Here is a 15,645-nt window from a genome sequence, read left to right as displayed (position 1 = left end):
ATTTTCCTGTAGGGGTTGATTATGGATATAAATATAATAAGTAAACAAACAACAATTTAATGGCATTGCCAAATGCACATTTTATTTGACTTGTTTTTTAACTGCACCTTCAAAAACATTTCATTGTACCTTCAGAACAATTGTTCATTGCACCTTCAAAACAGTTTTTTACTGCACCTTCAAACCAACCAGAATTCACCTCAACATATAATGAAATAAATGAATGATTCAAATTGAATCATTCTATGATCCACAACAAATCCACAGCAAAATAAGCAAATAAATACAATTAGACAACTTTAGATCACTCTAGTCTACTCAAATTCTCCCACGGCTGCTGTTGCTGCTGAGGGAATGACGTCGTTCGTACTAGTAGCACAAGCTTTGTGTCCAGGATCAATACCATGGCGTCTTTTTAGGTGCATGGAAAGATTGGTTGTGTTGCCGTTGTATTTTAGTTCGGCTCTGCATTTACTGCAAACGGCGACAGATTTATCAAGTGTGTTGGTCTCTCCCTTTTTACAAAACCCAAAATGTGTCCACACTTTCGACTTCATCTTCAACGGCTTGAATATCGCACAGTCCACTGTGCTGCTGGGACTTTCTGCCATTGTGTAAACTTTAAACTAACGCGTCTCCTCGCTGTTTGTTTGTGCACGGCGTGGCGTGCTGCTGCTTAAATGCGCCCAGCCTGCTAGCCTAGCATTTGTAGCCCTGTCTCTCAGCTGCGTCGCCTCTCAGCTGAGCGTGGCGTCGCCTTCATAATGACGTAATATCTGATCTGCAAGCTCAAATCTCGTTGTAACGCCGTGTGTTGTGAGTTTGTAGATCAGCGGTGCGCGTCTGCGCGACCCGGCGATATAAACACGGCGATGATCACATAAAAATACATCAAATATTAACATGTCTCGAACTAAATACAAGACCCCATTTACCCCCCATTTACAGATACAATCGATTATTTACATTGCAAACCGATTTTAATCGATATAATGGCATTACAGGACGATTTTCTGTTTAATAAAACGATACAGTAGATCGTTTTTTTTTTAAAACGATGCATCGATGCAGTTACTGTATCGTTACGGGCCTACTTTTTAATGTATAATCATTAAGTGGTTACAATTAATGTGCCAAATGTAATTAGGAAGACAAAGTCAGTATGTTCAATTGAATGGACTAAAAAAAGCACCCTTCAGCGTTTGTCCCATTCCTACAGTAGGCCTACCTGAAAGCCTAGATATGAACACAAGATGCATGGTATCACAATGAAAACACCATTAAATGTTTTTCCACATTATTTGTTTTATATTAATGTTTTGTTTTATCAATACAATTGTAGTGTTTTGCAGTGCTGGAAAAAGTATTCACATTTTAGTATGTAAGTACAAGTCAATAACTACAATCTAGAAATACTCTGTATTTAACAAATGTTAAATAGGGCTGAAGTGATTAATGCATGTTTTGTGATAATAATCAAAATCTACAAAGTAACTAGTAACTAAGTTTTCAAATAATTGTAGTGGAGTAAAAAGTACAATATTTGCCTCTGAGATGTAGTGGACTAGAAGTATAAAGTATAGAAAAGTGGACATACTTTAGTAATGTAAAAGTACCTCAAAATTGTACTTAAGTACAGTACTTAAGTAAATGTACATAGTTACTTTCCACCACTGGTGTTTTGCCAGTTGTATGGGAGCCCACTTGCAATATCCTCACAGCCCACCAGGGGGCCCTGACCCACAGGCTGGGAATCACTGATCCAATAGAGTTGAAACTGTCTGTCCTGTCTGTGTGTCTGGGTTTCTTTCAGCCCCATTGACTTCCATTATATACAATTAAGAGTTAAATATTTCAAAACATATTTCAGACTGGCAGCATGTAATCAGGTAGTATGAAATAACGGAAACTAGAATTTAAACCAGGCTTTACAAAAAACGAACTGAAACTGACTAACTAACTGAAACTGTAAACCAAAAATATTTCATAAATATAAGTCATTTAGCTGTGCCAGTTTAAGCCCTGTTGTGAAAACATTTCAAGAATCTTAAAAAATAGTAAAATTACTGCAAAAAATCTTAAGCTAAACCAGCAAACCCACAAAAATCGAAAGAATAGATTAAGATAAAAAAAAAAAAAACTATAATAAACGTATATGCAATAAGATGTTTTACTGTGTGGTGACATATAGAGGGCGGCAGTAAAATGCCTTGGCGAGATGCAGTAATTGCCCAGATAGTTTTCAAATATTGTGAGTCGTAGTTTTCTTTTCTTCACATGTTGTGAATTCATCCTCTCAGATCTATCGTTCCACATCCCTCAATATTTGGGAAAGGAAAGTCACACCATCTACACAAACAATTAATAATAATAATAATAACTTTATTTATATAGAGAACCTTTCAAAAACAAGTCACTAAGTGCTTTACAATAACAACAGTTAGTATACAATAAAAATCTAAAATGAATTGCATAAATAGTACAACAGTTCATAATCTAAGAAAAAGCTGTGCGATAGAGGTGAGTTTTTAGAAGACATTTGAAGGAGGACACTGAGTTTGCCTGCCCGAGGTCCCCATGTGCAGTGAGTTCCACAGCCGAGCCAAACGGCCCGAACGGCAAAAGCCTGGTGTGGTCGCCCTTTGTGACAAGGCGAGACTTTGGTACCGTCAATATAGGCTGGCATTAGCCAGACTGATAACGACGATTCACACTCACGTATCAGTCTGGACTTCGGCCCATAGGGAAAGAGTATGAGAAATCAGAAAATGATTTTGATGCTTTTCACTGTTGTACGGACAGCAGTTATCAGTCTGGCCAATGCCAGGCTACCGTCAATAAGGCCCTGCTGGATGATCTCAGGCAGCAGCCTGGCTTATAAGGAGTTAAAAGATCACAGATACACATATACGCAGGAGCCTGACCATTTAGGGCTTTAAAAAGAAGCAGTAAAATCTTAAAATTCATCTTGTCGTGCATTTTGTACATCACATGCACATAACACTCATCTGAGTGTAACGGCAGTCAGATATTGAAGCTCTCGCCGCAGCCACACGTGCTCTTGATGTTGGGATTGTTGAAGACAAACTCACTGGAGAGCTTCGACTCCACGAAGTCCATCTCGGTGCCCAGGAGGGTCAGCTGGGCCTTCCTGTCGATGAACACCTTCACGCCGTCCTGCGTCACCTCCTGGTCGGACTTGTCCAGCTCTTTGGTGTAGTCCAGCGTGTAGGTCAGTCCGTTGCAGCCGCGGGTCCTCACCCCGACCTTCAGACCCACGTAGTCGGGCTTATCCCGCAGCAGCGACCTGATCTTGTCTACGGCCGCAGGGGTCAGCGTTAACGCGGCTCTAGTCGGCGACGCCGTTATTCTACTGGCCACGCGAAAGGTCGCTTGCAACAGCGAGGAAGACATGTTTAAGCTGTCGTGGAAGGGATAATCTCCATTATGCTCTCTGCTAACTGAAAATGCTTTTCTGTCATGAAAAAAATTATGCATGTCAGGTTTAAATAGTCAGTGAACCAATGACATCACACTGACGTCACTATCAATCATTAACAAGACGGGGTCTAATAACGGCCTGGCTCGCATGTGGACTTCATACTTCATGTGGGCAGTTTGTGACGTCATGACACATGGCGTATGACAGTGGTTCTCAAACCTTTTCATGTCAAAATTATATGTATTTGGCCGCGGACCCTAGCCTGGTAAACCCTCCCTACGGAAATCTCATTTGTAATTTATTTCAGCAAATGGAAATGAGATTTTACGGAGGGAGGGGCTTTACCAGGCTACGCGGACCCCATCTCAAAATATTTTGTTCCATCCAGGGACCCCCCAGAAGCAAAGATTTTAATTAAACATTTTCACTTTAAAAAAAAGAATTCAAAGATTTGCACATTATGTTCAAAATGTTTCAAATATAGCAGATCTACAAGCTCATAGTGCGGCACTCTGCGCCGCACTATGAGCTTTTAGATCTGCTATTTTTGAATAGCCAAAGAATAAACGATTAAAGTGGTTAAAATTATTGTGATGCCATATTAACTGCTGGGTTAGCCCGAAAACGTATCTACATATTCTAATGAGATAAACTTACTTTCTATGTGACTAGATGTTCAGGCCGCTTTGCAGACAGAAAATGTAGTTTAAAGTTGTCTCCATATATGGGGCATGTTACGTTTGTGACGCTCATCATCCACCGTCCACCCAAAGTCCATCCGCACAGGCAATTTTAATATACAGGATATGCTAGATTAAATAAAAATTCTCAAGTGGTCGTGACTTACAGTGATTTTAGAACAGTTATGGGACATCATCACAGACCTCCATATTTGGAAAACTCCATATATTTGAATATGTCTGACAATTATAGCCGTATCATACTGATGACGTGAGCATCAAAGCTGGTTAAAACATCACCGCCAAGAGTTACCATTTCAGGGCAAGAAGATCCACTTGATCAGAGATTGGAAGACAAATCCTATAACCACTATTCTATTCAGCTGGTGGTCACACCACACCGTTCCTGGATCAGTCAGCAGACATCACTCACTAGTTATGTGCTTTTGTTGCTCGACAACACTGCGGTGGGTCAGAAGTTCTGTTGATGGAAGAAGAGAGATCCAGGTACTGTGCTAGTTAGTTTATCATACATATAAGTCGCGTGAACATGGCTGACAGAAAAATGTATAATGTGCCCAACGCCTCCGGTGCGAATCTACTGTTTAGCGCGGCTCCAGAGTTTACCTTGAATCTGCCTTTCATACCGGTCAGTCAGGCCACTGGCCTTGATGTGTTGTCACCAGATGATTCAACCAAGGTGACCAGCAGCAGCCATGACCCCTTTGCATCAATAGGCGAGCATCAGCCATGCCCGCCACTGTCACATTTAGTTGCTCTTCCGGAAACAACGAGTCCCACTTCTCTCCCACCACCTCCTCCTGGCGCTCAGACTAACTCTGTTCCTGCATTCAGTAGTACAGTTCACCAAAGTCCTACGGGACCACACACTCCCCAGGGGTCCCAGCAGGGTTTTAACCCATACCGCATGCACACTCTCATCAGCAGCAGAGCCAGCCCTTACATTTCCGCTCCAGAACTGCAAATGTCACCTCAACCACCACAGCAAAGCCCCTATTCTCTGGGCCTTCCGCCACAACAGACGTTCCAAACGGCAGGCCCTACATTCACGAAGCTCACGCCACCCACACATATTCTGACACCCTCACCTCCCCCACCAGCACCTATCACAGATGTGGTACTTGCCAATCCCGGGATGCTGTTGCACAACTGTGATGTCTATGAGCCTGTTCAGCCTCACTGGTTCTACTGCCAACAAGTGGAATCAAAGAGTGTCTGGCTTCCTTTCAGTATCATTGACTCCCTTCAGCTGGAAGAGACCTATAATTCCGTTCAGCCGGACCCGGAGAATGTGATCGTGTGCACGGATGGAGGCCGCTATGACGTGCAGCTGTGCGACCGCACGCGGACCGCTGCGTATTGGGAGGAGGAACCCGCCGAGATCCGACGCTGCACCTGGTTCTATAAGGGAGACTCCGACAGCCACTTCATTCCCTATTCAGAGGAGTTCGGTGACAAGCTGGAGGGAGAATACAAGAAATCTGTATCTACCAACCAGTGGCAACGCAGGCTAGAATTTCCATCTGGCGAAACCATTGTCATGCACGATCCGACGGTGATAGTCCAGTTCCAGTCCTCTGCCACGCCAGATGAGCGCGGCACGGCTCAAGATGGTCAGACCAGGCCCAGGGTGGTGAAGAGGGGCATCGATGACGATCATGACGAAGTGCCTGATGGAGAGCTACCTAAGGTGGATCATCTGGTGTTCATGGTGCACGGAATTGGTCCCGTGTGTGACCTGGGATGTCGGAGCATGGTGGAGTGTGTGGACGACTTTCGTGCGGTGTCGCTCACACTAACGCAAAGTCACTTTAAGACATCCCAGGATGAGCATGTCATCAGAAGGGTGGAGTTCCTCCCAGTCCAGTGGCACACGGCTCTGCATGGAGACGTCACAGGGGTGGACGGGAAGATAAGGAAGATCACCTTGCCCAGTGCTGGACGTTTGCGACACTTTACCAACAAGACGCTGCTGGATGTGCTTATCTATAACAGCCCCACGTACTGCCAGACCATCATTGACACAGTTACCCTGGAGATTAACAGACTGCATGCCCTGTTCATGAAGAGAAACCCGGACTACACAGGGGCTGTATCAGTGGTTGGACATGGCCTAGGTTCCCTGATACTTTTTGACTTGCTTTCAAATCAGAAGAATGGTTCCCCTGCACAGGTCATGCCAACCATGCCAACTAATAAGGAAGTCCCCGCAGTAGACATGAAACAGGATGCTCAGGCACTTAATGCCCTCACACCATCTTTTGTGGAAGAGCCTAAAGATGAAGGAGATGAGTTTGAAGATCTACCCGCTGTCCTGCAACATCTGGGCCTATCTGAATACGAGAGCACCTTTGATGAAGAGAAGATTGACGTTGAATCTTTGCTCATGTGCACAATTGAGGACCTGAAAGAGATGGGACTCCCACTGGGACCCAGGAAAAGGGTTGCTAAATTTGTCAACGACACATTGAATAAGCAGGCCACTCGCCAGGCGGCTCAAGAAAAGAAAATGGAGGTGAAAGACCTCGGCCAAGAGGTGGCAGCACCACAGGCAGTACCTGAACCTCTGCCTGATCACACCATCACAAAGCTACGTGTGGGAAGAAACATCTATGTCGATTACAACTGCTTTGAAGCCGGCACTGGACAGGTGTCAGTGATCTACCACGCCTTGGACTTTGAGCCAGTGAATTTCTTCGCCCTAGGTTCTCCAATTGCCATGTTCCTGACAGTCCGGGGTCTGGAGAAGATCGAAGAGACATACCAGCTGCCTACCTGCAAGGGTTTCTTTAACATTTATCACCCGCTGGACTCGGTGGCGTACAGGATCGAACCCATGATCGTTCCCCACTTGGAGAACCTGCCGCCTGTATTGATCCCACATCACAAAGGGAGAAAGAGGATGCATCTTGAGCTGAAGGAGAGCCTCTCCAAAATGGGCTCGGACCTGAAATATGGCTTCATCAGCTCCCTGAAGACCGCCTGGCAGACGCTCAACGAGTTTGCTCGTTTCCACACCTCCTCTGCTCAGCTACAGGTGGAGTTGGCCATGGTAGCAGATCAGATCAAAGAGGCGGAGGAGGAGAAGCAGGCACACGAGGAACAAGGCATTTCGGACAGTCCCGAACCACGCCAAGAAGTGGTGGACGAGAAGCAGCAACAGGTACACGAAGAACGAAATGTTTCGGACAGTCCTGAGCCACGCCAAGAAGAGGAACCGCCGGTGAAGATAGGGATGCTGAACGGCGGGAACCGCATTGACTATGTCCTGCAGGAGAAGCCTATTGAGAGTTTCAACGAGTACATTTTTGCCCTTCAGAGTCATCAGTGCTACTGGGAATCCGAAGACACAGCCCTGCTTATTCTCAAAGAAGTCTACGAATCCATGGGGATTAGTACATTAATGCAATGATGTACTTGAGGCGTCAATAATACTACTCTGACATAATGACGCATTGTCATAAAATATTTCAAAATCAAAGTCAAGTCCAGCTTTATTAATTGAGCTGTGAAGCGTTCCTGAAACTATTGTAATGAAGCTTTGTATATGTATGCATGCATGCTGTGCTAACTCTAACAATATATGACATATGGTGCAATTTGGTGGATAAAGGTCAAGCTCAATTATTGATTAACACATTGTCATCCATACATACTTCTGAATTATTTGGCATAAAGGATTACATTGATTGCATTTAAAACTATGATGACAGAGAATCATAGTGTGAACTGGATGCACCACACAGTGGATTTCCCCCATCATCGAGTCACCCAAGCGCTGAAGGTCTTAATGGCTTCTTACAATTACAATAAGTTAGTTAAAAATCGAAGGGCTACGTATTGTTCTAATGCCAATAAACACAGTCCTAGACTTTGATGTAACAGTTATGTATCTCTCTTTCTGTAACTTTATTGCAGATTTTTCTTTACATGTGACAGATTTTTTTTTCACATGCCCGTTAAGTGTTTTTTCCCCCAATGGGATTACAATGTATTACAGAGACAACTTTGTTTTCATTTCAGTGTGCACATACTAGCCAGCATGCAGGTTGCATTTAACCATGATATTTTCAATAGTGCTATTTACAAAAGACAGACAGACAGACAGACAGTTTTTTTTTTCTAAATACATTTTTAAACCTTTTTTCTCCCAATTTCTTTGTCCTCAATGCCATGTAAGGAGCCCTTACCGGGAAGACATTGTGTCTCCATTCTACTACTGTTCAACACCATGCACCCACTGACAGGCACCCAGACTGGACCGCAGTGGATTTGGAACCCTTATTCTCCATGTGAGGTCTGTTTATTGTGTATTTGGATCCCCATTAGCTACTACCTTAGCAGCAGCTACTCTTCCTGGGGTCCACACAGAAATAAATTACATTACATGAATGAAAACATTTTACATGACTGAAGTATGAAGTATAAGTATAAGAAAACAGTTAAAAACGTAAAATACAACCAAAATGTAAAACTAAAAACAAATAAACATTCTCAATTATATGGTGTCGTAAATCATTGCATAAATATAACATCTTAAAGGAATAGTTCATCCAAAAAATGACTTATTTTCTATCAGTTACACACCCCATGAAGCCTTGGATATGATATTTGTGAAAAAACTCAGCACTGTTACTCAGTAGAAATGTGTGACTATATCTGTGCATAGAAAAGATAAAGCAGAGTGGTTCGCAAATATTTTCATGTCAAGCGAGACCCGCAGACCCCCATTTAAAAAGATGTGCCAGGGAGTGACCCCCCCAGGGGTAACACCACAAATATAATGGGGGTCCCTGGGGTCTGCGGGTCCCGCTGGACCCCATTTTGAGAACCACTGCCATAAAGCAGTGGTTTTCAACTTCTTTCATATCAAGGACCATTATTTAGTTGGCATTAGAGCCACGGACCACCATTTGATGACATTTAGCCTCTCAGACCCAAAACTTAGTATATTTTTTACCACAATTCCATCAATGCTGTATTGATGTGGTAGAGAGATAACAGGCAAACATTGATCAAATGTACAATTCTTCTATATGATCTAATTGTATAAACTTCTTAATTAAGTAATGCAGATGTTTAACAATAATTTAACTGTTGAGGGTGTAAAATGAAACCAAATATGGACCCATAAGGGGCCATATTTCATTTTACAATCTCATCAGTTAGAGATCTACTAGCCCTAGAATGTCTGTGATCTTACATACATTTCAAGTATTCCAAATACACAGTCATAGATCTCTCTCGGTCCCCCACTGTGTAGTGCCCATCTGCGCGGCCATAACAGTGCTCTAAACTCCGTCTGTACTCACCCAATAATTAATTCCTAAGACGTGTAGTCATATTTTGTCCTCTAGTTTCATATCCATGTGAAAGTTCTGCCAGAAAACGTGTGTTTAGTCAAATATCTCCACTTTTTCACGAGCTGCACACGGACGTGTTTCTGTACGACGCGAGGGGCCAGGAATGATTGCAGCACTGAATATACGTAACTTCCTTTAGGACGCACAAATGTTTGGGACACACAATTGACAGGTGCTTGTGATTGCTGCGGGGTAATGAATCATCACCTGCCAATTGTGTACACGTCTTAGGAATTAATTATTGGGTGAGTACAGACGGAGTTTAGAGCACTGTTATGGCCGCGCAGATGGGCACTACACAGTGGGGGACCGAGAGAGATCTATGACTGTGTATTTGGAATACTTGAAATGTATGTAAGATCACAGACATTCTAGGGCTAGAGATCTACAAGGGTCCATTTGGTTCCCTAACTATCCATCTTTTAGCTGGGGACCACCTGGAACCCCCTCAAAGACCACTGGTGGTCCCCGGACCACTGGTTGAACCACATACCATCCATCCCATGATATATTTTTTCCATTATTGAGATATTGATGATTGTTATTGGAAGTCTGATGCCAGCCTCAGTCAAAACATAATGTTAAACACGTCTAAATCACATGAAACTTACTTCATCAAAATGCTGATGTCTGTGTTCTCACTTACATTTTGGATACACCACCATGTAATCATGGGACTCATATACTTTTGGATTATGGCATGATGATGGATGGGCATAAAAGTATGAAATGCATTGAAAACTACATATCCTTTCCTGACTACAACGACCAGAATCCGCCTGAAGTGTCACATTTCGAGAGAGAGAGAGAGAGAGAGAGAGAGAGAGAGAGAGAGAGAGAGAGAGAGAGAGAGAGAGAGAGAGAGAGAGAGAGAGAGAGAGAGAGAGAGAGAGAGACACACACACACACACACACACACACACACACACACACACACACACACACACACACACACACACACACGCGCGCGCAGAGAGACAGAGAAAGAGACACACACAGAGAGAGAGAGAGAGAGAGAGAGAGAGAGAGAGAGAGAGAGAGAGAGAGAGAGAGAGAGAGAGAGAGAAAGAGCGACAGAGAGAGAGAGTGACAGAGAGAGAGAGAGAGAGAAAGAGCGACAGAGAGAGTGACAGAGAGAGAGAGAGAGAGAGACACACGCGCGCGTGCAGAGAGCTAGCAGTTCATACATAGAGGACTTCTTGACTGAACAGATCAGTCATAATAATTTACTATAAAACACTTACTTTTCAGAAGCTGTTTCTTCTCTCTGTTGGATCATATTATTCTACTACTGTCTGTCTGGAGGAACGATGTGTTCACACAGCTGTAGGTAAGAAGACTTCTCTTCCTTTTGTCATTTAAGACAACTGCTTTCTTTACGTGTTTTATATCATTATATATATATTAGGATATAGGCTATAATCTACCCCCTGTGTTACAATGTAGTGAATGAATGGCAACATTGTATCCTCACTGCTCTGTCAACTTGTCCTTAACTCCTTATCCTATTGATACATAAAGGCTTCTATTAGTCAACTTGTATTTATTTCACTAGGTATTTAATGTAAGTAAAACCATGTAGACTTTATCTTCACTGTAAGCTTTACTTCTGTTATTATTGTGTGTCTGGAGCACCAACTAAACGTTGTCGCCAGAGTGTCCTATTATAGCTGCCTCACACAATAGACTGGTCTCTCTCTTGTTGTGTGACATGGTGTAAAGTAACTGAGTACATTTACTCAAGTACTGTACTTGGTATTTTTACTTTGCTGGAGTGTTTCAAATTCTAGTTTTACTTCTACTCCACTATACATCTCAGAGGCAAATATTGTACTGTAAATACTTTAGTTACTTACTTTGTAGATATAAATTATTATAAAACATTATTATTAAACATACATTAGCCACTTTAGCCCTATTTTATACGTAGGCTATTCGAAAATAGCCTATCTACAAGCGTGTTGTGAGCTTGTAGATCTGTTTTTTATAATTGATTTTTTTGCTTTTGGTACATTAAGTATATTTTGATGCCAGTACTTTTGTACTTTTTACTCAAGTAACATTTTTACAGGCCTTTTATTGTAACAGAGTATTTTTACATTGTGGTATTGCTACTTTTACTTAAGTAAAAATATCTGAGTACTTCTTCCACCACAGGACCGGCCGGTTTGGTTTGCTGGGGGTTCAAAGTCCCTATAGCAGCAATAAGCCCCAGCTGGGCCTGGGGGGTGGGGGGGGGGGGCTATTGTTCTGTCCACATCAACTGATTTGCATGCATCATCTCACTGGAGCATCTGGCCTCCGAGTCTCTCTTTTGTTCCCTCTCTCCAAATTTGGCCCATTTTGTCCAACTGTGTCCAGGTCATTCAGACAGAGACCCTTATATATGTTGCAGATTCAACTTTTTCATAGATTTCATAGATAGTTGGATTCATGCTGATGTTTATTTTCAGATAGTTAACCTTTTAAAACCCTCAATATTTAGTGAACTTGACCGTTGGCTCTGTACTTGGTCTGCTCTTTTTTCCCTCTACACACCAACTCTTCGAAAATAGCCGATCTACAAAGCTCACAACGCCTCGCAGCGTGAGGCGTTGTGAGCTTGTAGATCTGCTATTTTCGGCTAATGTTCCCCATCACGCAACGATTTGGTGGCTCCCCCCTGTAGTAACTCTGAGGACCCCCCCTAGGGGTCTCGGACCCCCTGTTGAAGACCCCCGGCCTAGACTTTAATTCATTGTTTGTGATCTGCTTTTGTGTGTGTGATCTTTTAATAACCTTAAACTTTCTTTGACATCACAACCGCACAGACTAGTCTGGCTTGGACTGACATCTGACCTTGTTGTGGCTCAGCTGCACATCTTCTATATTTATTGTCCTTGGTTTGTAGCACATGTGGGGGTCCCCCAAATGATTTGGGGGGGAAGGGGGTCCCCAGATGATTTGCTTAATGTGCAACATTGTTTTCTCGCTCAACAGTGAACAAACCAACATACAGTATACAGTAAGTCTCTTAAGTGACCATTTAAGACCTTTTTAATACCTCGGAAATGAAAGTCAAAAGTAATCAACAAACTATACTATTAAAAAAACAGTCAAACATTGGCCAAATTGTCAAATATGGCCTAAGAAGGAGGCGAATATTGTGAAAATAGTTGATCTACATAACATTTTTGGATTGATGTAAACAGCACGAGGTACGGTCAGACATTAAGGCTAAAAAAAGGATAACACAAAAAAGTCCTGGGGACTTGTTTCCATTGTGGTCCAATGAACATGAGTCGTTGTGAGCCAATATTTGTCCGTGGGACAGAGTCAAACAAAAATGTAACGCCTCAACTCCTACAACTCCAAGTGCTTGTCAGGGTGGGGAGGTCACCAGTTCAAAAATATGATATTTTGGGGGGTCACTGCCTGAAAAGTATGAGAACCGCTTGATGTACATGTTCGGAGTAGACTAGACAACATGAAAAAAGGAACACATCCCCAACCCCAATTTGGTCAGGTGCTGAGCGACCAACAGTAATCAAGGACAAATAAATAAACGATAGCACACTGAGGGCTCCAATGCGACAGATGCTTTATCCCATTCAATCCGGGAAAGCATCTGTGTCATTTTACATTTCTTTGGATATTCAAAAATAGCAGATATACAAGCTCATAGTGCGGCACCGAGTGCCACGCTACGAGCATGTAGATCTGCTATTTTGGGAAAAATCGTGAAAATGTGTGCAAATCTTTGAATATATATCTATTTTTAAAGCAAACATTTGTAACTCCAATCTTTGCTTCTGGGGGGTCCCTGGAACATAATATTTTGAGATGGGGGTCAAATACATATCATTTTGGGTGGTCCTTGACATGAAAAGGTTTGAGAACCACTGATTATAGCAACATATGTTTTAAAAAAAAAAGAACAGTTAAAAAATGTGTAGAATCCCCAGAAGCAAAGATTTGAGTTAAACATTTCCACTTTAAAATATATATTCTAAGATTTGCACAAAGTTTCACGATAAAAAATTAAAAAAGCAGATCTACAAGCTTGCATATCTGCTATTTTTGAATAGCCAAAGAAATCTAAAAATGACATGCGTTCCCGGTCTTAATGGGTTATTGCACCACAAAAAAAAAACTGTAACGTTTCAAAGCTCTTCCTCTAGACTAGACAACATCTCACACACAGTACACATCAGGGTGGCATAGCCTGCCCTACCATAACACCATTTACAAGTTAACAGCGTTCACACAGCATCTGGGAGATGTGTGTGTATATAAATATAACGGCATCATATTTCTCGGCCAAAAAAAAAATCCATCCCTGAAATAGCTTTTTGTCTCTCTCTCTCTCTCTCTCTCTCTCTCTCTCTCTCTCTCTCTCTCTCTCTCTCCCGTTCATCACATTCACACTCTTAAAAAAAAAAACACAACACTGTTTATCTTCCACCGCTGAAGTGCGAGCGAGGCGAGCAGCAGCAGGCTGCGTTTGTTTAGAGGGAAAAGCCCCTAAGGATGGGTGGTGTGCATTTCATTTCGAGGCTTGATTGGCGACTCAAAACAATTGCAGGGTCACCGAGGTTCCAACAAGGGCTGAAAAAAACTGAGTAAAGCTTTCAGAGTGCAGTTCAGTAGCCATATGGGTGAGGAGTATTAAATTACGGCGTTTCAGCTTTAACAGAAGGCACACAAACTAACAGTGTTGTCGAGTTGAAAAGCCACGCTTGAAAATGGGGATTGAAAAAGTTATTATAAGTTCCAAAATGGAAAAATAATTTGTTTATTTTGGAAAAACTTGACATCTGAAAAAATCACAGCTGCTCAATATTACAAATCATTGTATCCTGAAAAAGGATACTATTTGTTTTGTGAGCAGAGATCTTGAGATATATAACTCAAAAAGTATTATTTTAACTCTGGAGAGTGTATACAGTGGTTCCCAAACTGTGGGGTCCCGAAATTATTATTATTTTTGGGGGGGAGGTCCCCAGATGATTAGCTTAATGTGCGACATAAACTTTGTTTTCTCACTCAACAGTAAACAAACCAACATACAGTATATCGTCGGTGTCCAGGACGAACCAGCTAACTCCATTTTCATATATATATATTTTTTCATAAATCAACGCTATTGAACACCCTTTACGTCTGTGTAAAAAAAAATCAAGATTGAAGAGAGAGAGAGAAAGACATGGAAACGGAATAGATTGAAGAGAGAGAGAGAGAGAGAGAGAGACATGGAAACGGAATAGATTGATGAGATCATTGAGATGGAGAGATGGAAACAGAATGGATTGATTGGACATCTCAACCTATTGCCATTAACAAGAATCGAACTCTCAACCTTCGGACTGATAGGCTGCAACACTACTTATAGTGCTATAACTTTGTCCAGGCTGATGTTGTCTGTTGAAGATCATAAACGCCTGCCTTCTGTCATGAACCAAGCCCCTGTTTCACTAACACTAAGATCACTCGTTCACAAACCATTTACCAATAGAGAAATTGTATGTCTCCTCGCAACCGAAACTAGTGAAAGCAGCCGATCTACAAGCTCAGAAACACGTTGCTATCTGAAAAGCTTTGAGATTGTAGATCGGCTATTTTCAGAATGAAGTATGTACATTGAAAAAACATACTCTCAAATAAGCATTTCAGGTTATCTTTAACAATTGCACGTGCCTTACGACCTTGAGGTCGTAAGGCACACGCTTAAGCGAGAAGCCATTGGACCAACAGACAAGATCCCGTGAAAAAGGAGATCATACAGTTTCACGCAAATAGCTGAAAAATCCTGGGATTAAGTGTTTTTCAAACTGCTCAAGATTGCGGACAATCTAAGGGTGGTGCTTACTGGTCAACGTGATAGATGTGTTCCTCATGAGTCAAGGCACATGTGTAAGCAGGTTTAATGGCTGTCGGCCAAACGAGGCATGACTTTTGCCTGTTTAAAGTTTGCATTTAAAAAGAAATGCTATAGCGCCCCCGTTTGACCAATTGGAGTAAGATTGGTTTCAGTGATATTTGGAATGACCCTCTACATTTCTGCAAAGTTTCAAAGAAATGTGAGTCTGTATGTATGTGTTAGGGGCAGATGAATAATTGTCATAAAACTGCAATATTCATTGGCTCATTAAAGCTTCAT

General features: G+C 42.1%; 3 protein-coding genes across 3 annotated transcripts in view; 2 read left to right on the top strand and 1 right to left on the bottom strand.

Moving 5' to 3' along the window:
* Positions 1 to 3,024: 3,024 nt before the first annotated feature.
* LOC308106275 (iron-sulfur cluster assembly 1 homolog, mitochondrial-like) lies at positions 3,025 to 3,414 on the bottom strand (the record flags this gene model as incomplete). The annotated part of the gene is made up of 1 exon (XM_080457327.1): positions 3,025 to 3,414. One exon carries the CDS (start codon positions 3,412 to 3,414, stop codon positions 3,025 to 3,027), a length of 390 nt encoding a protein of 129 aa, XP_080313453.1.
* A 1,258-nt stretch (positions 3,415 to 4,672) lies between these two features.
* On the top strand, positions 4,673 to 7,555 carry LOC308106264 (SEC23-interacting protein-like; the record flags this gene model as incomplete). Its single annotated transcript, XM_080457318.1, has 1 exon — positions 4,673 to 7,555. The coding sequence occupies one exon, from the start codon at positions 4,673 to 4,675 to the stop codon at positions 7,553 to 7,555; it is 2,883 nt and encodes a 960-aa protein (XP_080313444.1).
* A 3,146-nt stretch (positions 7,556 to 10,701) lies between these two features.
* LOC308103797 (E3 ubiquitin-protein ligase pellino homolog 1-like) overlaps positions 10,702 to 15,645 on the top strand; it is a 30,826-nt gene continuing 25,882 nt past the window's right edge. The window contains exon 1 of the mRNA XM_080453970.1: positions 10,702 to 10,836. The gene's annotated coding sequence lies outside the window, so the exon portion shown is untranslated. The remainder of the gene's footprint in view (positions 10,837 to 15,645) is intronic.

This window comes from Gymnoscopelus braueri, assembly GCF_963280865.1.
Source record: "Gymnoscopelus braueri genome assembly, chromosome: 2".
NCBI lineage: Eukaryota > Metazoa > Chordata > Actinopteri > Myctophiformes > Myctophidae > Gymnoscopelus > Gymnoscopelus braueri.
This window is presented reverse-complemented; position numbering and strand designations above follow the sequence as displayed.